The sequence below is a fragment of the Anabrus simplex genome, chromosome 3 (assembly GCF_040414725.1).
Source record: "Anabrus simplex isolate iqAnaSimp1 chromosome 3, ASM4041472v1, whole genome shotgun sequence".
Classification (NCBI taxonomy): domain Eukaryota; kingdom Metazoa; phylum Arthropoda; class Insecta; order Orthoptera; family Tettigoniidae; genus Anabrus; species Anabrus simplex.
The window spans coordinates 343,024,158-343,049,279 of record NC_090267.1 but is presented as its reverse complement, the minus strand read 5'-3'; the positions used below and the strand labels follow the sequence as shown (position 1 = coordinate 343,049,279).

The window sequence follows — 25,122 nt, the reverse complement described above, 5'->3', positions numbered from 1 at the left end:
GTCACGTGTAGTACCCCCGAACATCTTGGAGTGGATGTTTGTGGCACCGATTAACCTTCCGAGGAATATGAATCCTCCTTCCCTCTGCGACGGAATATGACCCACAGTCAAGAAACTGATGCCGAATATTATTGAAGACACCATTATGATTGGACATACCGCGGGCGTAGTATTCAATTCTAGGATTCAAATGATCTCCTCGGATATCCCGTTTCAATTTAGACATCTGCATTTCACCCATTTGTGTGAGTTTAGATTTGTGCATCAACAAGGCACAAGGGCAGTCGCATGGAGTTGTAGGACTCGATCATCGGAAACGGTGCTTATCTTATGGTCAACTGTACGTGGGTTGGAAAGACAAACACACTGTACATATCAGCTCCAAATGGAAGGTCAAAAATATAGTTTATCCTGAAGCTCTGTAGTTTGTGTTAGTATTATTTGTACCATCCACCAACCCGGTACTTCTGAAGCATTGGATGTAACAATTGTTTGTAAAATTAAATAATATAATTAATGCTATATTAAAAACGAAGTGTGTTAATAATTTAATTTCTGTTTAAAAAATTAATAAACGCGAGTGAAGCCGCGAGTACATGCTAGTAAGAAATGAAATCTGATTAAAGTATTCTTTTGTACATTAACAATGGCTATAAAATTGAGAATAAAATGTGATATGTAAGGCATGGCTATTATACATGACATGGTTATGCTAAAATATGATAATATAATCGCATTTAAATGACGCAAGTAGGAACATAAGAAAAAAATACGTAATAAGAATGAGATTGTTTATCCGTGCATATCACCATCCTTATCGTAAAATGACATGGTATAATTTACATATGCAGTACTTTAGTACTGTAGTGATATCTTTAAGATACTATGAATAATTATTCCTTTCCCCCACTAATTTTATCTCCTATTACTGTTAGTATAAATGAACAACGCTGTAGAAGGTGTACTCCAGGTTCTTTCTATGAAGTCCGACACGTCGTCAATAATGGTGAACGCAGGGACACTTTCCATATTCTTGGCACTCCTGTGCCAGTACGCTGTAAGTGATTTCATTGTGTTATATATTATTGTTGTGGTTAAAGCAACAGCTTTTATGAGTAGCACTCACAAGAATTCGAAAGGAGAACAAAAGATGAGAATCGGGAATATTTAAAAATTTAGAGGATTATACTTACCTTAAATAATAATAATAATAATAATAATAATAATAATAATAATAATAATAATAATAATAATAATAATAATAATAATAATAATAATAATAATAATAATAATAATATTTCCGTCTACATGGCTGAATGGTTAGCGTGCTGGTCTTTGGTCCAAGCGGTTCCTGGATGTATTCCCGGCCGGGTTGGAGATTTTAACTTCCATTAAACTTTCCTTTTGTTTGGGGGCTGGGTTTTTCAGTTGTCTTCAGTTCTTTTCATCTTCGGCAGGGCCTCATCTTCATAGACACGCTAGTCGCCTAGAGGGCGTTAACTTGAAACATCTGCATTCTTCTTCTTATTATTATTCTTATTATTTTATTCAATATATTACAGTTTGTGAGCATTTTAGCCAGGCATACGATATCTTTTATAGACTTTCGGCTGATCCAAACCCCTCAATTTCTTTATGTTGTCTGCTCTGTTGTGAGAACCTGAAGTAATGAGTTCTCTGACGCGCGGTGTTGAGTCTTGCCTGCAGCTACTAGTGCACTGGGCAATGTTAAAGTCATCTTTTGACCTAGAATACGGGTATTGTTTCGGAATCATACTTGGGCTGCTAAACGGTACAAAAACCTTCATAGAACACTCTGATCCCCCACCTCCGGATCACCTGCAACTGGGGAGAGGGCATTTACTTGATTCATTCATTGGATTTTCCTTGTTACAGGTATGTCTCTATTTCTTTCTTTCTTAATACGTTCACGGTCCAGGGTTGGCTTTCCTCGGTCTAGGCAAGATATCCCATCCCACCTCTAGTGCCTCAAGGGCAGTGTCCTGGAGCGTGAGACATTGAGCGGGGATACAACTGGGGGAGTCCTTTGGCCGTCTCACCTGATATGCTGAACAGGGACCTTGTTGAGGATGGGAACATTGGAAGTGGTGGGCAGGGAAGGGGGAAGGAAGCGGCCGTGGGCTGGAGTTCGGTACCATCCTGGCGTTAGACAGGAAGAGAATTGGAAAACCTCAGAAAACCTCTTCGAGGATGGCTGAATTTGGAATCGAAAACCCCCCTTCCCTACTCATTTGACCCCCCGAGGCTGAGTGGACCCCGTTCCAGTCCTCGTACCACGTTCCAAAAATCGTGGCAGAGATGGGAATCGAGCCCGGGCCTCCAGGGGTGGCAGCTAATCACAGTAACCACTACACCACAGAGGTGGACTATGTCCCTATAACTACACTCAGTATTAAACGCTAATAGTGTTGATATCACTCTACACATTATCACATTTTTTTATGCCGGGCTGAGCGGCTCAGACAGTAGAGGAGCTGGTCTTCTGACCCCAATTTGGCAGGTTCAGTCCTGGCTCAGTCCGGTGGTATTTGAAGGTGCTCAAGGGTTTTTGCCCCTTCTAGGCTCCTGAGCGGCGTTCTCACCATTCGTGGTGAGGCATTACCTCCGTAGCAGGCGCCACGCTCCTCAACCGTCCATCCAACAGTCCGCCCCTTGCCCGAACCCGACCAGGTTTGTTCCACCTTCAGTAGACCTACTCAGGTGGTTCTCACTTGGCAGTCATAGGTTCGCCCCGTTCCGAACCCACGGCTCGTTCAGGCTACGTAGGGCAAAGTGATGTGTTGGTTCCAGCACAACGCAGTGAGCTTTCACCTCAATCACCAGCAGCCACTTCACCTAACCACCATATCACCCATGCAGAGATAACTAGGATGCCTCTCAAAGCATGTGTGGGCGAGGTTTCCACTTCCAAGACATCGCTTGGGCTAGTAAAAAAGACACCGCCTCAAGATGTTTCTGCAATATCTGTTTTTTGTAAGCGAGAGGGTATTTTATATCCCTCAGACCCTCCAGACAAGCCCGGAGCCCCCGAATCCGCCACCTTGGCCCGATAGGGAAACAGGCGTGGTGTCTGCATTGAAAGCAAGAATTCGCTCACTATTCTGGTCATAGTAACTTACCGCCAGCCCTCTTTTATTATCTGTCTATCTATATAGTAAAATAGCTTACGCCTTAGATATTATCCAGGAACACCTATCGAAGGAAAACATAGCTGCATTAGAATGAAAGCCATGTTTCCTTAAAAGATTTCTGCCTGGAAAAAAAAAAAAAAAAAAACGCTACTTCGAGACTAACTGATGAACTCACTAGGCAACTATTCTATACAGAACAGCGATTAAGAATACAATTGATTTTTACTTCACACTACCAAGCTTTACATCAAGAAATGCAGGATATATATGGATAGATTTTTACCAAAAATGGCACGACAGAATGGATGAATTCTGACTGCGAACTGCGGTACACCATAACACGCTTATTAAACGTTCATAAAGCCATTGAAAGGGCGGCAGAAAAATATGACTACGAAAGGCATATCAAGACAAGTTATCTGACCTATTAATAACGAATGTTGCGGAGGAGCACGAGTCCCCTACTTCAGTATTAAACTAACTCTTGCATTTCCCATGTTTGGTTTTATGTTGATAATTCCCTAGTTGCCTGACCAAGAATCTGCTCTTCCTGCCAATGCATTTCACTTACACCAACTGCATCTTCTGTAATAGTCTATTCATTTCCGTTTTCATATTCTCTTACCAACAACAGCCATAAAAACTTCTAACATTCCACGCTTCGACTCGCAGAATGTCAATATTCATCTTCGTGATGATTGACACATCCCATGTGGTCTCCACTCGGAGATACAAACGGGGGTCTATTTTACTTCCGGAATATCTTACGCGGGTGAAGCCCTTCATCAGTACATCGTTCTTTCATACAGCAACAGCCGCATGTCCTCGGGAGTTAGTTACGGCTGTAGTTTCCCGTTGCTTTAACCATGTAGCAGTATCAACACAGCCAAGCCATGTTAAATATTATTATAAAGCCATGCCAATCAATAATCCAGAATGCGGTCCTTGCAGATTCCGAAATGCTGCGATTCCCCTTTCAATGAGGCGTATCTCGACAGATACCCATTCGAAATGGTTGCAACTAAGGTTCGGCTATCTACTTGATTTGGACTGCGAAGGCTCCCCGACCGCGGCAATGTCACATGGTTCACATGGTTCTCATGTATAACTCCGTAATATACAGAAAATTACGAGAATTCGCTAGGTGGCTTACTCTTCAGTCTAATCTTCAAAAGCACCAGGACATTAGTTAAAATAGAATTGTTCCTCTTAGAGTGATGTCTCAGTAAATAAATAAAATAAAATAAATAAATAAATAAATAAATAAATAAATAAATAAATAAATAAATAAATAAATAAATAAATAAATAAATAAATAAATAAATAAATAAATAAATATGTAAATAAACATTGCTAAGAAATTATACTCATGTCATCAATCCTCGTGGTGCATCTCTTTTCATGCTCTCCCCGAAATGGAGGCGATGTGTATGTACCAGTTTAATCACATACCAGCCCTTAAATACCTGGCAGTATGGCAGCTAAGCAGGACACAACATAGGCGACCATACATTGTGCTGGGTTGTGTATGCTGAGTAAAGGCTTCTTCTATTTATCAGTTCAATGGCTTGACGTAGACCCTGAGGTGACAGAGGGTAATTACCCAATGACTGGATGTTTCGAATCCGAGCGTAGGAAATTCCCTTCTCATATCTATTATATGCTCAATTACTTTGATATGACTGTTTGTCCCACGGTAGACAGCAATTCTAACTCTAGCGCATTAATCTGCTGCTGCCTTGTTCCTATTTAGAACACCTGTTGAGTTAGTCGTGCGGTCAGAGACGCGCAACTGTGAGCTTGCATCCGGGAGATAGTGGGTTCGAACCCCACTGTCGGCAGCCCTGAAGATGTTCTTCCACGTTAAACCATTTTCACACCAGGCAAATGCTGGGGCTGTACCTTAATTAAGGCCATGGCCTCTTCCTTCCAATTCGTAGACCTTTCCCATCCCATTGTCGCCATAAGACATGAACTCCTGTGGCTCGGTCTACCTGTGCGGCCACGTTCCACCCCGGGATATGGCTAGGTACAACAGGTTGGCCCTGTTGAAAAAGTACTTCTGTTGGGCACGGTCGAGGTGAGGCCATGCTGATAGAGCCCAGAGAGTGGTTGCTGCATCGTGGTGATCGCGTCCCGTAGGTATGGGAGCGGGCTGATTCCGTAATGCGATGGCGATCTGGTAGACCTATCTGTGTCGGTGAGACGTCAAGCAAATGGGAACCTATTAAGAACTCACAAAGCGTTGTCATATTCTGACTTCAAATGTGAGTCGTCTTTCTGATCAACAATGAAACATTCTCTTTGTAATAAATAACCATTAATTATATCAAATGCAAGTTTAACAATAATACTTACTAGATTTGCGAGTCACTCAAACGAATTTCTAATCGTGTTGTGTCAATTGTCCGGCAAAGCACTAGATTATAGAATTGAGTAGTCACGAATTTTCTAGGTTTTGTAATCAATATTGAAGTTACCTCCTTTCCGCAGTTTGTACATTTCACACTGCTGAGAAAAAATAGATGTAATAACCAATCCTGTACTGTAATATTACCGCAGAAGGAGAACATTTACAGATGTTGATATAATTTCACAGGCTGCTGACTATGTGGAGAACTTCGCGCAAGCAATGCGGCCACTTGCGGAGGACTGTAGGAAGTACGTAGGAGCAAGCGATGGTAAGTTATATTGTTAATACTGTAACATAATTTTAACATCAGCAACTTAATCCTTATTTTGTCGATGAACAGATAACTTCATCAGTTAAGCTATGTTTCTCCCCCGTGAAGGGCTTCCTCAGTGCGTTTCATTATATCAAGCTGATATTAAATATGTAGTACTGTCATTAGACACAGTGTCGCTGTGGTGATCTGTGGGATGGTGCGCTGATAGTACTTCGCTCGTCCGAGTAAGAGGCAGTTGCGTTCATATAGCACAAGCAGAAATAATGATCAAGTGTAAAATAGGACAGCAAGAAGGCGATCAGTCATCGTCTACGCGACTGAGTGTCGTGGGAAGAAATGTCTAGAGTTACAAGACGAGGACGACGCTACACTTCGCTCTGTGCTTGTTGTGAAGTGTGGTTAAAAACACGACCAGCAGAATGCAACTATTTCGCAGTCTGAAAACAATTAGACATGTCCGCAAAGCGTACTGTTTCAGGTGATACAATAAAAATCGCGCGTATCGCCATCATAGAGCAAAAAGCATGCTGATGATTGAACCGTTCGACTAACAGGAAATTGAGCTGATCGAGTTCATTCACAAGGAGCGACTGTAAAGAAGAACGACCGTCTACACAATTGAATCCGTCTTAGACGTCCTAAGCCGTGGTGTGGGGAATAGTGTTGGCTACTCAGTGTATGCTTCGAACTAGTGCATCGATTCATTCAACAGTCCGAGTGAATCGTATCACAGCAGCGGCGAGCTCACGGTACGCGAGTGCCGAGTGGCGCACTCTCGGATCAGTGAGCCAATACACACACACGGTTACTATGGGAACCCTGGACATTGGCGAGGAGGCGATGTTTCGCCGCAAGCGAGACATAAAGAGTCATGGCTAACTGAAAGAATCGTTCGCTTGTGGCTTTATTACGGACTCAGCAAATAGTACTCTCACCTGGGTATCCAGTGACAAGGAGGTTTAAATAAAAGTTGGATTCTTTTGCAGTGTTACAAACGAAAATTCCGAAGTAGATAGTCTAATTATAGGATCTTCTATTTATTGGGTTAATGAATCTTGGTATTATAACTTAGTTGACATTCGAGAGTTAATTCAACTCAACTTTATAGCCTCCACTATAAGTACGAGTCATGATCATGATCATTCTGAAATATCTGTTTTATATTGGTAGGAACTGCCCTGCACTCTCTCAGTTCGTACATCGCATCATAATTAAGTCATAGAATCACGAGATCACTGATTGCCCGTGGACGGGTATTCTTCTTCTAATTCTGTACACTGTTTAATGGAGTTGTCACTGTGAGGCGAGGCCTTGAAACAACAAGACTTTTTTTCGAACAAGTAGCTGCAGGATCGATTCCCTTAAGTGAATCGAATATCCCACCACTATTGGGAAGAACTGGGTATTGCTACACGACAAGGCCCCTGCACTTCGCTTTGTGCTTGTTCAAGAGGAACGGAATTGAAAGCAAAGATTTCATTCCGCCGATTATGTCATCACTGCCCCAAGAACATCCGTTAGGTGTGTTTCTGCCAATATCACTCAGCAGTGCTTTGAAATGCTGTACAAATGTTGTCAAAAATGGTTTGGTGGACAACGGAGACTATTTTGAGGGACGATGGGGAGATGTGTAAGTGAATACTGTGTTGTGCCGCTGTCTATACTCTGGGCACCCGTCTATGAAGTTATTTACTGTGGCAGGATCATACCATAGACGTAAATAGATTACCCTACTAACATTTCATATCAACGTGACACAACATTTAAAATAGTATACGCTAATAAGTGTATGGGATTGAAAAGTAGTTACAATCTTCAACGGATGACGAATGTTTACTGTGCTACTGTAGTTTAGTTTTTTTAAATTTGTTTTAGTGGTCCAAAAAATCAAAACACCATAACTTGAAATGGTAAATACACTGCTGAGCAAAACTTAAGGTCGAGATAGATAAATCAACATAACATGTCAACCACATGGTGGAAATGAATGGGAGGGAGGTAACATGTTGCCAGAGGTCTCTACACGTGCATAGAAGCCTGGCGTGAGGTCATCGCGACTATAGCGCAATTGGGCCTGCCCCCACAAAATGAAGCTTGTGAAGGAACGGGTGAAGAAAGTGTGTTATTCATTACAACATGGCACGGAGACAACATTTCGGTGACTTTACGCGGTGAAGAATCATCGGGGAAACTGGAAGGAGGACGAAGTGGGACGAGTGTAGCCCAGGAGTTGGTATTGTCCACAATATTATTTCACGTGCATGGAGAGCATTCCGAACTACAGGCACTGGTGCCGGAAGGAGAGGAGAGGGCCGAGGGCCGATCACGTTCAAATACAGCAGCAGTTGACCGCTACATTGTGATACAGGCACAAAAGACTCAGGTCAAACAGCGGGTGCATTGCAACCATATTTAACAGGACTGCAACGTACCCAGTCTCACTCCACAGTGGCACGGTGACTACATATGGGTGGTCTGTTTGCCCGACGACCATTACGTTGTGTTCCCTTGACACCCGCCTATCAGCGGCACCGTTTGCGATGGTGCGAAGAGCATCAGGTCTGGATAGCATAGGAGATGAGTGCAGATTCAGTCTGGGTAGTGATTCCAGACGAACCCTCATCTGGTGAGTGGTGGAAACACGTAATGCACCCAGGAACATTGTCAAACATTATCATTTTGGTGGTACAAATGTTACGGTGTGAGGAGGCATAATGTTGCATGGGCGTACCGACTTCCAAATATTTGAACGGGATACACTCACCAGTCAACGTTATTGTGTGCAGTGAACTCCTTCCCCATGTGCGTCTTTCCTGGGGGCATTCGTACCTGATTCATTTTTATTCATAACAATGCACGACCGCATCGTAGGAACTCCTGGAGCGAGTGGATATTCGGCGAATGGATTGGCCTGCCCGTTGCCCAACTTAAATCCCATCGTGGTGAACATGTTGTGCAGACATACATGCACCAACGACCATCCAGAAGTTCTCAACCGCGCTGGTGGAAGAACGGAACACCTTACCAAAATCACCCCTGACGAATCTTTTGGCCAGGATGGGGACACGTTGTAGAGCATGCATCGCCGTCCATTTTAAGAACCAAGCCCTTTCCCATTTTTACATGAGGCAAATGTAGAGGCTGAACTGTATTTAAGACCACATACTCTTCCTTCCCACTACTCTCCATTTCCTATCTCATCACCGCCAAAATATCTATCTGAGATGGGACGACATATATCCACTAGCGATAAAACCCTGTAAGTTCTACTCGATATAAACGTCAAGTTCTTGTCTGTTTTAGCGGATGTGGAGAAGATGACCATGCTGAAGGTGTTGACTACCCAGAGCCAGAATGTAAGTAGAGCAGAGTTGTACTTTCTATCACTTGTTACCTGATTTGAATATTCCTCGTGCTATTCAGCAATACAGTATGTGTCTGTACGGTGTTTCAATTTTACATGCCAAACCCCGAATGTTGCATCTTGTTGTTGCCGCCTGAAACGCGACCCTTTTGGAGCACCCGTGATACCATTAGAACAGCCTCTGCACACTTGAACCTTTGTTCCAACAGTGGACAATCAAACATATGTTAATATGTTAATAAGTGTCCTGTGACATTATTGGGAACGAGACAAGGCAGGCTCGACAGGGGCAGATACATGGAAGAAGTCATCGGATGGTCCCGAGTGTCACTCTTGACCGAAGACTCATATATCACCTAAAAAAAAAAAAAAAAAAAAAAAAAAAAAAAAAAAAAAAAAAAAAAAAAAAAAAAGAAGAAGAAGTTCAACCATCACCCGCACATATATTCTACAACCTATTCCCCCTCATATTACACAGTGAAAATAGCCTCGCAACAGAAATCAGGCTTCTCCTGTACACTTTATTTGTGTGTCCGCTATTGGAGGACGACGTCACTAAATTACTACCTCGGTAGAGTACAAGATCTCCAAAACCGGGGATGTTGCTTATTTATTATCATTATTTTTTATTATTATCATCTAAATATTTAAAACACTAACCTGTTTTGTGTTACGTCGATCATGTGAGAACGGCTGAATCGATTGACATCGTAAAGCATTCTGACGAAACTACATGGCCTGTTGAGTTACAATATGTCCTTAAAAGCGTAAATACTTCTTGCCGGATATTTTAAAATTATTAAAGAATAATGTAGCATCCTTATTCTCCAATGCGCTCGCCAGTAATTCAAGGCCACCTGGAATATACTAGCACTGAGAAATACGATGTGAGAGAGGAGTTGGAAGTGGGAAAGCAGGCATGTGCAGTCGGACGTGTCTCTGGTCAGCTGCTCCAGTCTGCGTTGTGTTCAGTTGCAGAATCATTTAGTCGACAAGAATATACTCGTCGCAATGTTACTGTCTCTGTGTAGCTCTACCTATGTTTGATAGCTTGAAATGATGATGGAGAAACGTAAAAGGCATTTTCTGCGTGTCGCAATTTAAACACTGAGGCTGTGAACTTCTTCCACTCAGGTAGTTAGCGAAGTGAGTCGACCCTCCGTGTCATACTACTGAGCTAAATTTCAATTTTCGTTTGGGTGACATGTTACTGATAACAAAACCAGGAACAACGTTTAATTATTAATGAAATATCATTCCAGTTATTAGCGAAGTGTGGCGATCATCCGAGTCATACTAATGTGTTAATTTACAATTTTGATTTTCCTGACATGTTACTCATAATAAACAAGGAACAACTTTCAATTATTAATGAAATCATTGACGTCCTGCAATATAATAACACAAATGTCAAAAAGGAATTTTTCGTCGATAATCCCGGGGCACCAGAAAAATATTAGGATATGTAGTAGGAAAGTTCTTTAATTTAGGACTTAATGCTAAATGAGTAACGTGGGCAGAAATAGTCGTTTTGCTAACCAGCATTTGAGCAGTGCACATTATATTCAAGATTCTTCTAGAGTTAAATGAGAGTTCGATGTCTCATTTAAGTCCCAAAGCAGCGGACAATATTCGATTAGTACGGCTCAATATGGCATGAAACCCCAATGGAAAACAGTCATTCTTTAACGTGTGTGGATCGTCTTCGGAAATATCATAGGTATCGAATTTCGTTCATTCTGTTGGGGAAATTAATATTCTTATGGTAGATTTCATAAATGTTTTGCTGTGTTGCAACCATTCTTTGATCCGAATAATTATTTATTTATATTTGTATTAAATACCCACTTTGACCCTTCTTAAAAATACGCCGCTTACATACAAATATGCTTTCAAACCCACAAAAAAGAAATAAATGGTATTCGTTGATTTCTTTGCAGGAGATCGGTTACATGGTCTACCCCTCTGTAGATGGTGATGGATTAAATGTTATTGAACTACCAGCCAGAATTTTAGCACATGATGATATCGTGATTGTAATGTAAAGCAAAACGTTCATATCCCCGAAAGTTGTCATAATTTTCTAGAAAGTTAGCAGTCTTAATTAATTAATTTGAAAACCGTTGGGATTATACCCGGAAGTTCAATACCATACACTTCCGTCAACGGATTAATACTAAAGATGAAAGTTAGCTGCTTAAAATTCCTACATAATTCTTGAATCCATTGGAATTAATAGTTTGCCTTCACATATTCATATTCTACAGTACACATGGAGCCATAAAAATCTGAATGTTTCCCAACGGCTCCTAAACGGAACCTGATTAGGGCCTTATTGTAAGAAGTTTGGATTTGGAAATAGTAAGATAGTGGAGATTAAACCGGGCAGGTAGCTTTAATACACTCGAATTGACGTAACATCATACCCATTTTCTTCCAAGAGGCATCATCTTCCAATTCGATTCGCCTTTTGTATCACGATCAATATACTTTAAGGGATGTGAAGGTCTCTATTTACCTCAGCCATTTTTCAGGCATGGCCACATAAATGTTGCAATGACAAGAGAGCGGTATTATAAACTTGCAAGAGTGCCGAATGCAATTGTACAAGGAATGCAACGAAAAAGTGGCTGCGCGGTTTGGGGCAGGTAGCCATCAGTTTGCTTTCGGGAGATCCTAGGTTCGAACCCCACTGTCGGCAGCTCTGAAGATTGTTTCCCGGGCTACTCCGTGGTATTTCCGTTTTCACACCGGGCAAATCTGGTGCTGTATCTTAATTACGGCCATGGTCGCTTCCTTCCCACTTCTAGCTATTTTCACACTCATCGTATGACTGTCAAAGTATGTAATGAGTGACAAAGTAATCTACTACATTAGGAAACTACGAGGCGCAGGTTCTCGAACGTAAGAGGTCAAAGGAATAACCTCCTGCGTGTAGGAGGTTGTTAGTGCAAATTACGATTCGGAATAAGCTGTGCCGTGCTGAGTAGCTCAGACCGTAGAGCGCTGGCCTTTTGTCTCCAAGTTGGCAGGTTAGATCCTGACTCAGTCCGGTGGTATTTGAAGGTGCTCAAATACGTCAGCCTTTAGTCGGTAGATTTAGCGGCATGTAGAAGAACTCCTTCGGGACAAAATTCCGGCACCTCGGCGACTCCGGTAACACTATAAGTGGTTAGTGGGGCGTAACTCGTTCATTAAGTAATCTCCTGTTCATGTGAAGGAATTAACGTGCAGAATACAAACACACAAAGTGTATGTGCCAGTGTCAATTTCAAGCACTTGATGTACATGTTACAAGCGAGTAGCCTAACAACATATCATAACTTCAGCCCGTTTAGACACTGTGAATATGTTTGTTGTGGTCAACATAGGTCACTTGACGAAGTAGTCTCAAAATCTGTATCGAGTGGTCTCGAAAACCAGGCCTAATCGCGAAACAAATCAGGGCACATTTTCTTCGAGATGTATTTTTCCGTGACGCACCGGCGGATTTTCTTCTTCTGGTTGACCCGTTTGGAAGATACCGTGATAGAACCTACCCTAGATGTCAACCGATGCGTTGAGGATCATCGCGCCTGGAAGCACACAAGACCTTCAGTAATGCGATATTATTGTATATTTTCGGCAGGTCAAGGCGTTGCAGAAATGGACTGAAAGTAACGATATCCTTAACAAAGTTAATTTCACGACATCGACGGTTTAACTACTAATGTGTAGAATACACAAACAATTCTCTACTCCTGTCTTCATATACTTCGTTACATTGTTGCGAACTGTAGCTGGATATGAAGATTTCACCGTCAGACCAGAGAGGTTTCAGACACCACCCCAGCGGATGTTTGACGTTGAAAAACAATGTGATTAGGAAGATTTCCACAACAGGCATTCTTGAAGAGTGCACGCTGTGGTAAGGAACTCTGTTTCCAAGTTTCCATACTTCTTGGACAGATGCAGATCCTAATCTCCTACCAAGAGCAATCAGAAGCTCATTTTTGAAATCTATGATTCAACATGAATATACTGGACCGTACAGTAAAATTGACGATTTCCACGTATTGTATTCTACACGACGATCGAGTCCACATAAATCGCAACTCAGTAAACGCGAGTGATTTTCGCTCATTATCTCGTTAGTGTTAGGTCGCCGTCTGACCAACTCCAATTTTTCAATCTAGCTCACACACTATTGAACTGTGCGATCAGAGGATAACATCATTCAGTCTCGCCGCTCAAGGCTGGCATCGGACGATAGCCTATAACTTTCGTGGCTTTCCGATAAACCCCACAGTGTCTAGAACGAATTGGGAGGGTGGCAGATAGATCCAACCTTAGAGACGAGCAGTAGAATTAAGTTTCCCCTATGGAACAGGGAACTTTAGTGGTTTCCAACCATCGCGTTCACAACAACTTCTGCATGTTCAGTTTCCCCACAGTTAGCCGGGAATTTGATATCCTGAGGAACAATGTTAGAGCTTCATATTTAGATAGATCTATTCATTCCCTCGACGAAAGAATAATTTTTAAATATTTGTTTAATATCATTCCAACTTATGTAGGTCCTATATTGCCGGACAACGAAAGAAGCTCCTGTGGGCTTAAGTAAGGTACTGTCCTATCATTTACCTGCTGTGAAAATGGGAAAGTACAGGAAACATCTTGAGTGCTGCTGAGAATGAGTTTTGCATCACCATTTCCCGAAAGCAAACTCACTGCTACGTGCGCCGATTCTGTTAATCAACAATTTATACACCAGTGCATAGGGATTAAATGGGACATTCAAACTCCAAAGATGAGCTTCTCCGTGAGGATAAGCAATATTTTCACTAAATGCTTGCAGAAGATAATATGCCTAACATTAGGATGATAACATGCTTTCCATATGAAACATACCTGGATCCAGAATATATTTCCTTCCTCACAATGCCTATCACGAGAGCGGAAATAGAACAGGTTCTCAGAAAACGCTGCTCCTAATAATACGCCCGGGATGGATGTCTTCCCACATGACTTGAGCAAACGCTTCTGGTGTGTGATAGGAGTCGACTTTACCCAAGTCCTTAACTTTTGTATTCAGCTATTCAAAGATGGATCTAAGCCCACATTTATGGAATATATTATTGTAATAATTACTGAGAAGACAATTTGTCGGATCGCGTTAAAATCTCAGTGGTTTCGCTGCTGGTTTCCCACTCGGAAGGCCGAGGTTCGAATCCAGATTGACCCTGTGTTGGGACTTTCATAAAAAAAGTCCCGAATAACAGGAAAGACATTCGGGCATGTCGAGATTTCAATCCTTGCTGTTCTGTTTGTCCTGAAGAGCTCGCTATAATTGTGAGCATAGATTTCAACAACTCTTTTGACAGAATTTCGCATAGATATCTTATGAGAATTTCAATCATTTTCGATTTCTTGAACGACTTCAAACGACTTTCAAACACATGCAACTTTCGGTTACATTACGGCCTTTGATCAATTGCCATTAGCCACGTCGTAGTCCAATTATCATGCCTGTACCTCAAGGTTATCCACTATAGTTGTTGCTCTTTATATCTTAACCGTGGAACCATTCATTCGGAGACTGTCCAGAAGTCTAAATGGTCTTCATGTAAACACTGAACGTCTTACGCTGTGTGCTTTTGCGGATGATTTGACGTTACTCCTAACCGATGGTGATGACCTATCAGCTGTTCATCATTTAAATGCGTCAGGGGCAAGGTTAAGTCATCGATGCTGTTTCTAGGATCTGATCGAGGAACTATTCGAGCAGAGGATATCGGTAACCCCACGACAAACAAGAGTAAGAACCTTATGTATGACATTCTGGAAAAACATAGCCTATGTGACATTATGGAACTAAATTGAACCGTATCGCTTACGGTTTACAGAAAACCTCTCACGAAGGCGAAATAGCGTTTAACATTTGGCTTGTAACACGCCTTATGTGAAATATTGTACAAAACACAATATTAGCTGCTTTGCATGATACCTGTCAACACATAGGGAAAGATTTCGGCTCAGAGTGAGAAGGCAACATTTGACACCTTGACAGATTGGGGCTCTATGCAGTTGAACTGAAATGCAGTTCTCCCTTTTTCAAACACATCATCAAGGAAATACATGTGAAAGGAGGATATTTTTTCATGAGTTCAGTAAAGTGGAAGAATATCCCAAAATTCGAGAACCCAGTAAATTTGTTGCAGGACAGCTGTAGCTATTATTGAACATCTTCCGCGTAACGAAATTTTAGATGGCTCATTTGACCAAGTTATGAAGCTTTACAACTTCCCGCTTCAAAGAAGGAATTTCGAACCAATCATTCAACTAAAGCACCCCACCAGGAACTGGCAACTAATCTGTCAAAATACATGCAACCAATGGTTACCCATAGAATGGATAGTTTCGTTATATAGCTATGTAAATCGGATCGTGCTCTTGGTGAAAAATTGAGGAGAGACGAACAACTGGTGGATGACAGATGTCCTATATGTAATTTTGTAGGTACGTTGGCTCCCAGGAGAACTAGATATGTGAATCGTTATATAATATGGAATTGGACGTCGAAGGCCATGAAATATATATAGGATACAGAGACGAATAATCTCCTCCATCAAGACACTGCAGTATGACGATCCACAACAATCGAGCAAGTAAAGGAGCACTGTTCTATATTTTCTAGCTGCTGCCATTTACAGCAACTTTTCTGGGTACAAGCAATTATATCCTAATATCGTATAATGTTTCCTCTAGGTCTGTCAAATGCTGAAACTCGCCGTCGCGTTCTACAAATGGAAAAACGCGTGAGGTGAGATTCTGACCCATGCCATTTGGATAGCTACCCACAGCTCTCTGGTATTTTTAGCTGCACAGACTTGGGTGTGAATGGACCTCACCACCATGTTGCATAAATGCTAGACCTGCCCCATATCAGGTATACGAGGGGCTGTAGCAGTCGTTGAAACTATCCAGAATATTCCTTGAACCAATTCAAGACACCTTGGGCCCAGTTAAACGCTGCGTCATCCTGCTGGAATATATCATCTTTGTAGGGTTACGTGAAGCACACAAAGGGTTGCAAGTGGTCACCAAGCAGTTGAAAGTAGCATTTACTGGCCAAAGACCTGCTCTGGTGGATCAACAGGTCTCTGTTCAGAATTAACTTGTGCTGCAGCTTGAGTTCTTTAATATAATCTAAATTGATGACTAATCGACTACTTGAATTAAAGTAACGTCCGCACAGTTCATCAATACCCGTGTAGTTGTGAAAATTAAAGGTTTATACTTTCTATGGCCTGTTTGGTTGAGTAGCTCAGACGGTAGAGACGTTGCTTCCTGAGCCCTATTTAGACCTCGGATCAGAATCAGGCCGTAGCATTTGAAGATGTTTATATATGCCAGCCTCGCGTCGATAGATTTATCGGCACTTAAACGAACTACTGTGGGAGAAATTACCAGCACTTTGGTGTCTCCGTGAACTGAAAAAGTAGTTCGTGGGTCGTAAAAGCATTATTATTATTATTATTATTATTATTATTATTATTATTATTATTATTATTATTATTATTATTATTATTATTATTTGTGTAACCCCAATAATGACTGATGATGAGGAAGATGCTTGTTGTTTAAAGGGCCCTAACATCTAATGTCATCGGCCCCTTGCAGTAATAATAAGTGAGATGGAGTGGTTACAAAGCTGTGTCTTTGCCTTGAGCTGAATGTATTGGTTCCAAATCTTTTCGACTTCCTACCGTAAAATCGACTCCTTTCCATTAAAATGAACCGAAAATGTTTGTTAATGCATAAGGTAGGCAGAGTGCAATGATTTATTACCACTGATTTGTCGTATAAATAAAATTAATAAACCTCTAACGACGCTTCATTAGCATTGTCATGATTTCCTTTTTTGTGTTTGTAAAAGATGTACTTGTGGATCGTAGTTAGTTTCGTCTTATGCGACTAAAATCCAGACGACTATCATGTTTTCTGTTCTTGGCCTTGGGACAGTTTGGTTAAGACGCAGCAGGTCGTTATGCTGCTTAGGTTCCAGAATGGGTAAAGAAAAGAAAAAGTAAATAAATGCAATGTAAATTTTAATCTTATACCAGTTGTACAGTATCATTTGAAGTAATTCCACATATTGTATATCAGTTGACTATATTTGTAAGTAGTACAGGAGATATTTTAAGTATAATTTTGTAAAGAATGTAAATTTATTAATGATGAGCTGTTTGTTTAATAGAAAAAATTGTTAGCGTAAATTATATAATATTGTATTATACGAAAATTTTATTCTCTTGTCAATTTAATATTTAGTGCTTGACAATAATGTATTTTAGTGTACCATTTGCCAGCGAGGTAGGCACCTCATTTTCAAGTAAAGATATTTTGATTTTGAAAAATTGTTTTACAGTGTTTGCAGTACTGCGTCTTTAGCAAGGCGGGGATTATAGATGGAACCACTTTCGCTTCCGCGGACGACATTTTGAAAGTTTACAACTCTGCTCATGAAGGTGATGACGAGTTCATCGCCCAGGGTCCGAAAGCTGTCAACGAATGTTTAGATGAAGGTAGGTTTTGAACTCTGTATTCATTGTTTTGCAGTACACGTACACTCAACTGCATAATATTTGGTCGCTGGCTAAAACCGAAACATCCGTCACATCGGAGATCAGGGTACACATGTACAGTACTGGCCTTGAAACGGAAGTATACATAGTAACTGGCTTGTAGACATCACTGAGATCCGATTTCCAATCAACGCATAACACGTAAACAACAAATATCGCAGGAAATTGTTTCTAGAAGGTAGAGGAGTAGCTATTTCTCCTGTAAATACTGTACGTTAATATGCCTCATCGCTAAGTGTATGTTATGCAACCGGCTTCGAGAGAGTATCTAATAGCTTAGTTGATTGAGACACGGTATTTGGGAGACAAGGAAGGATATTGCAGTGATTCGAATCTACAAAATACTCACTGATTGCTGTATGCATGGATCATTGAACCCCAAAGCCAAAAATTAAATACAAAGAATAAAAGTGTCACGTTAGCCGGAGGATAATTCGAATGATAGCAAGACCTCCGCTTCATATAAGGTCAGGAATGCTCGGTGTCTCCGAAAAACCATAAAATATACGCCCCTTTAGCTGTTAAGGGAAGAGAGTTTTACTTCGACCTGGACCCGTTTTTACACATTTAAATGACTTTCTCATTCGTCCGACTCACTGGTTGAATGGTGAGCGTTGAAGCGTTCGGTTCAGAGAGTCCCGGTTTCGAATCCCGACTGAGTCGGCGATTTTAAACGCATCTGATTAATTCCTTCTTCTGGCTCGGGGACTAAGTGTTTGTATTTGTACCAACACATCCCTCTTTATATGCGGGCAACACATAACGGTACAAACCATCACAGAAACACGCAGTAGGGATGACAACCCTCTATAAGATTGCGTTAGGGGGGGCATCCGGTCGTAAAACAGGGACAAATCACATGTGTGACACTGTTCGCACCCAACACCCCACGGGTGTGGTGCAAATCGGTAGAAAAGGAAGAAGGGCATGTCTCATTCAATGATACATTCAGCGACGAATCACAACTCTTCTTTTTCCTAGCTGGGGAATTGTCACACATTTAGTGCCGAAACGAGCCTTGAACCAGTGTCCTACGAAAAGTTCACATGCAAAGAATTAGCTGACTTTTCACGGCAGGGCCCTGAAATCAGTGCTGGAATCCTACGTTTCCAGACGGTGACACGGCGCAGATGGTCATCTTTGCATTACTGGCGAGCGGTCCGAATCGTGACTCACGGTTTTCTGCTCGCCGAGCCGCTGCTGGCTTGCCCAATCAAAACTGCGGTGACGAATTCCACTTTCCTGTTACGTATACCCGTAATTCATAGGTTTAGTCCGTGGCCTTACAGTAGAAACAGAAGGACAAATCTGTGCATCTGTTCTTCTCCTAGGATATTGGTTATGACACCATTCAGGTTAGGTTTTGGCATGGAAGGTGAGAGCCTTCCCCTGTAAGATTAGTGTTAAGAAAGGTAATAATAATCTCATCCTCTTAAATTGACAATAACGACAACATTACTTTGAATTAAGAGAAATATCTTCTGAAGTATGTCATAGAAAGAGTTCCCTGTATCATAATAAATTGTAATAGCAAAAACAGTTTGACTCTTTCCATGAAAGGATTTCTCTATCCCTTATGGCCTGTAGAAATCAATTTACTCTTCATTTTATGAAAATATTAAATGAATTCAACGCCGTGTGACAATATGGTCTTATTATGCTGTCTGACTTATTGCATTTCAGCTTCAAAACTGAAGACAGATGATTCCTGCTTCTTGGCCTACTTCTTGAGGCAATGTGTCCTTGATAAGGTGAGTACGAATTCATTTTGTAGTCTTGGAAAACAAACACAGAAGGACAATTCAATATTTTTTTACAATTTCGTGTGTAATGATCGTTTTGTATACTAGTGCACAAGATATGCGCAATTAGTAAACAAGTGGTAGCATATTGTTTGCATAGCAAGTACCCCCAATCAATCAATCAATCAATCAATCAATCAATCAATCAATCAATCAATCAATCAATCAATCAATCAATCAATCAATCATGCATTTAGGGTTGTCGCCCGGGTAGCAGATTCACTATCAATTGCTCATCGAGCATTTTCTTAAATATTTTCAATGAACTTGGAAATTTATCGAATATATCCCTTGGTAATTTATCACAATCGTTTAATCCTGTCCCAATCTGTTCTCTTGAATTCGAACTTTATCTTCATAAAATTATATTTCCTACTTTTGAAAGCACCACTCAAATTTATTCTAATACTAATATCACTCCACGCCAATTCACCACCGCCAGCTCGAAATATACCACGTAGTCGAGCATCTCGTCTCCTTACCCTGTAACGTTTCTCAACAACCTCGTTGGTATGATTACCCCAATGGAGGTCATTCCTTATATTAACACCCAGGCACTTACATCGTTCCCAACAAGGTACTATCACACCGTCAATACCATAATTAAAACTTGGCAGGTTCGACCCTGGCTCAGTCCGGTGATATTTGAAGGTGCTCAAATACATCAATCTCGTGCCGGTCGATTTACTGTCACTTAGAGAACTCCTGCGGGACTAAATTCTGGCACTTCGGTGTCTCTGAAACCGTAAAAGTAGTCAGTTGGACGTAAAGCCAATAACATTATTTTTCATATACATAGATATATATATTACGATAATGTTTCACCCACTCTAATTCTCTGAATTGTATTTTCTGCAAATGTAGCCAACCATAGAACCACTCATTTTTTCTATTCCAGTAGCTCGTATTTTCGTCAATAATCTCCCATGATCTACCCTGTCTCTCAGCTCATCCACCCGAATTCGACCGAACGGAAATACTTTAGCTTCCTTGATATGAATTTGAACTGGCCTGTTACATTTCAAAATGATGAAAAACCGTGGAATAATAACCAATATAGACCCTAATATGTTGTACCACAACTTTCGTTACCTGAAAGCACTTTAAAACTGGCTGAAAATTATAATTATAATATGACAACCCGCGATTTTAATTTAATTTTTACGTTCATTGAAGGACATTTTCAGTATGTATCCATAATTTCTGTTACTGTTGCCTCTATGATCCGGATGTCATATACATTATAGATGAGCTTTAAAATTCTACAATATTTGATGTCTGGAATATGTTTGTGTACTGTTACTAGTATGATTCTTCTCAATTATGTGACACCTTCTGCCTACCCTGACGGCCTGTCACAAGAGGACACATGGAAACTGATGGACGTTAATTTAAACGTCTTTACATCGTCTCGGCGCTTTATTATGACATATTTAACATTCATGGATCAGCTTACTCTGTTCTTCTTGAGTTAGCGATACAGCATTTAGTAGCACGTCGTTACGTCTTCATATCATCATCATCATCATCACTCTCCATTATTATTCTAGGTAGCCTATTCTCCGACATCCGCCTCACATGCCCTACCACGTAGCTGGTTATGTGAACAGATTCATCTATCAAATTTATTCCTAACGTAATCTTTACCTCATCAATACGTGTACCTGCCTGCCTGCCCGCCTGCCATTATTCTCACCTGCATGTTGAATAGAACAGCGTTGATCGCAACTGCGAACTCTTTTTCTTCTTTATCTCTTTACCCTCCAGGGTCGGTTTTCCCTCGTACTCACTGAGGGATCCCACCTCTGCCCCCTCAAGGGCAGTGTCCTGGAACTTCGGACTACTCTGGGTCGGGGGATAAAACTGGGGAGGATGACCAGTACCTCGCCCAGGCGGCCTCACCTGATATGCTGATCAGAGGCCTTGCTGGGGTTTGGGAAGATTGGTTTTTGTCTTTACGTCGCACCGACACAGATAGGTCTTATGGCGACGATGGGACAGTAAAGGCCTAGGAATCGGAAGGAAGTGGCCGAGACTTTAATTAAGGTACAGCTCCAGCAATTGCCTGGTGTGAAAATGGGAAACAACGGAAAACCACATTCATGGCTGCCGGCAGTGAGGTTCGAACACACTATCTCCCGAATACTGGGGGAGATTGGAAGGGATAGACAAGGAAGAGGCCTTAAGTCAGGTACCATCTCGGCATTTGCCTGGTTGAAGTGGGAATCGAACCCTCCTCTATCTACTCAGTTGACTTCCCGAGGTTGAGTGGATCTCGATCCAGCCCTCGTACCACTTTTCAAATTTCATGGCAGAGCCATGAATCGATCCCGGGCCCCCGGGGGTGGCAGCTAATCACACTAACCACTACACCACAGAGGATAACTCAACTGCGAACTCACTGCATTAGGATTAGGAAGGTAGTTGCCCGTGACTTTATTTAACACACAGCATTGGTGTGAAAATGTGCAACCACGGAAAATCATTTTCAGGGCAGCCAATGATAGGATTTGAACCCACCATCTCCCGCATTCGAGCTAACAGCAACACGACTCAAACCGAGAATCCATCTCGCTCCGTGTTTTTATTTTACTTAGTACACTACAATCCTGGGAGAATGCAAATCTTATTTGAAAAGGCCCACCTGTTCTTGCTTTGTATTTCCTACCTGATATTCAATTACCTGAGTTTCCTCTCAACTGATTTCGCTTTAGTATTGAATATAAGTTATTAAGTTTCGTGTCATTCTCGCTGCTGCTCTTCTCAGTATCCAAGATATTAGATAGCTTTCAGCACAGTTTACAATTGACCAAGTCGTAGGCGTAGGCCAAGCTGATTACTACAATTCACACCGAGCTAAATCCTTCTTTGCTATTTTACAAGAGTGTAGTTTTTACCATCTCCTTAAACCTTTATAACTACATTGAAACAGGAGTTCATTCTACCGTAACCTATGTGTCAATGTAAGTACTTTTGTCTGCTCGTAATAACCTATCATTAACTTATAATGTCGCGATATGGCAAACATAGTTTTTCTTGGTATTCTCTCTTATGTCTTCCTAGGTCTATAGAACTTAAGCATAAGTGTCTATTGTTCTCGTAGCATTTTTCTGGTGAATCAGCCACGCCTGACCTCTTATGCTGATAGGCGTCGTTAAGGTCTATCTATTTTTCCGTACACCAAGCAGCAGTCGCCTTTAATCACTCACCGCAACATTACGTTTGCAAAAACATGTACCGTATGCGACAGGCATTTACACAATGCATCAAGATGCCATACGGTTATGTAAAATGTACGTGCCAATTATGAGTTTTCAGTAGGGTATGAAATGAACGCTAAAGGCTATGGCATACTGATAGAAAAATGTGTGAATTTGTGAAGCGGAAGTAGTAGCCCATCTAGTAGAGGACAGGGCTTGGAGTGGGAAGGAAACGGCCGTGTCATTAATTACAGTACATCCCATGCATTTGCCTCGTGTGAAAATGGGGAATCACAGAAAACCACTTAAGGGCTTCCGACATTGGGGTTCGAACCCACTATCTCCCGAATGCAAGCTCTCAGCTGCGCGCACCTATCTGCGCGGCCAACTCCGTCGGTATGTTTTATGTAAATGGAATCTCTGAGTCCTAGTATCTGAGGTCAAATTGTAAAGAATAACTATCTTACAGTTCGGCTCCATGATTAAATTGAGTCCAAACGGTTCTGGGTTCGATTCATGACCGGTTGAAGGATTTTAACTTTCATTGGTTAATTCCGATGGCTCGGAGGTAGGGCCTCATCCTCATAGATTAACAGTTCACCTACAGGGCGTCTAGTCGAAAAACCTACACCTGGACTCTCTAGAGGCCACACGTTATAATAATGATAATTATTATTATTGATGATCTCAAGAATGTCTTCAAATTCAAAACTCAGGAATATTATATTCAGTTCCAGTAATAGGACCTCAACAGTATTATGTCCTCAGCATTTATGGAAACCAACCACAGGTGTACATGGTGTATAACCTACAGTAACACTGCATATTAAAATATTACACCAATTGTTCGTCAGTGGATTGTGATTGTATTATTTATGTTCAAAATCCTATTTTATTATTCCCAACGATAATCCATTTCTGTAAACATTGATCTTCAGTGTATAAGAAATCCAAAATTGAAAAACTAAGTTTTATATGTAATTTTTGATGTTTTAGAGCTTCAACCTTGTGTACGACTCCAGAAGTTAAATGCCCGAATATGAACGTGCATCCTGAGAAGAAAATATTGAAGAGATCCTGGCAAGACACCTTAATTCTTGTGAACACTTTTAATTAACTAAAACCAATGTATCCTAAATATGAATAAATATTTTTGTGATTGAATTGTGAAACGAGTCTGTCATTACTGATTATTCAGATTCCTGTAACATAAAGTTGTAAGTACAACTGCAGGTAGACGGTGTGACCCTACAAAATGTACAATAAATGTTGGTGCCCGGACGGTGAACTACCAAATAAATAGAATTAACACGTTCCCTGCTTTGCGAGTCGCATGTGACTCGTACAGCACATAAATGTGGTGCTGGACAAAATTACACATTTTATTCCTATGCTGCTACCATGATAAATTTTGCGTAACAGTACGTCATCGAGTCACAGGTGGTATCTATGTTGTTCTATGGCATAGGTGTACGTTTAACAACTACCTTACACCACGAGGCACGGGTGAGTCATGACGCATGGATGTGATGCCGCTTTTACTATTTGGTATACAAGTCACCAGTGCCTCGCAGTTTTACTAGACGTCCCGCTCAACTGAAGTGGACAATAGCGGCTATACATTGTATACATTGTTGAACAAGTATTATCGTGCTGTAGCCGTCATTGTAGGCTGGTGGAAATCTGTTGTGACAGCGTGTGGATAACCTTGTCATCTTGTGAGGTGTTTATATATTGGGTATTCAGCCCCAAGGCTGGTTTGATCACCTGCAGCTCCGGCAACAGCTGTCATACATAGCCAAGGCGTCACTGAAGAAGCCTACTAGGGAAATGAGGAGTGAGGTAGTTTCCCGTTGCTTTCTCACTGAGCCAGCTCTTGCTATTACATATGTCTGCCAAGCCCACTGAAATGTATGCACGAAACGACACTATGAGATATATTTTCACACCATTCATAGCGGGGAGTGGCTGCATAAGCAATGGTATTACTAGCATCTCTCCTACCTCAGTCACTTCCATATTGTCAAAGCCAAGGATGAGACTGTGACAGGTCAATGAAAGTAACTAATTTGATATAGCCAATACCAGAAAACTATAAACACTACATCTCGCCAGCAAAGACATCTTTGAGGTAACCACAGGATATACAATTATTGTTTGTGTAAAAATGCATTTATGCTCATGTAAATCAACCTTTACCAGCATGCAGAAAGGGGTGTTAACGCTCTGCTCCTTGTTACGCTAGGCACGGGTGACTCGTGGACTAAAATAATTATTGCCGCTAAACTGA

General features: G+C 41.2%; 1 protein-coding gene across 2 annotated transcripts; it reads left to right on the top strand.

Annotated features, from left to right (window-relative positions):
* The first annotated feature begins 974 nt into the window (after positions 1 to 974).
* LOC137498911 (uncharacterized) lies at positions 975 to 24,004 on the top strand. Of its 2 annotated transcripts, XM_068226707.1 has the most exons (6): positions 975 to 1,057; positions 5,752 to 5,833; positions 9,143 to 9,195; positions 17,614 to 17,770; positions 19,514 to 19,581; positions 23,829 to 24,004. In XM_068226707.1, exons 1-6 carry the CDS (start codon positions 980 to 982, stop codon positions 23,859 to 23,861), a joined length of 471 nt encoding a protein of 156 aa, XP_068082808.1. In that variant the 5' UTR covers positions 975 to 979; the 3' UTR covers positions 23,862 to 24,004. The 2 variants fall into 2 exon arrangements, with proteins under 2 accessions (XP_068082808.1, XP_068082809.1); XM_068226708.1 differs by lacking the exon at positions 19,514 to 19,581.
* The last annotated feature ends 1,118 nt before the right edge of the window (positions 24,005 to 25,122 follow it).

Excerpts from the sequence above, each read along its gene's own strand:
- LOC137498911 (XM_068226707.1), top strand. The coding sequence starts at position 980 with ATGAAGTCCGACACGTCGTCAATAATGGTGAACGCAGGGACACTTTCC. Across the intron at positions 1,058-5,751 it reads CACTCCTGTGCCAGTACGCT|GCTGCTGACTATGTGGAGAA; the intron begins GTAAGTGATTTC and ends ATAATTTCACAG. Across the intron at positions 5,834-9,142 it reads GTACGTAGGAGCAAGCGATG|CGGATGTGGAGAAGATGACC; the intron begins GTAAGTTATATT and ends TGTCTGTTTTAG.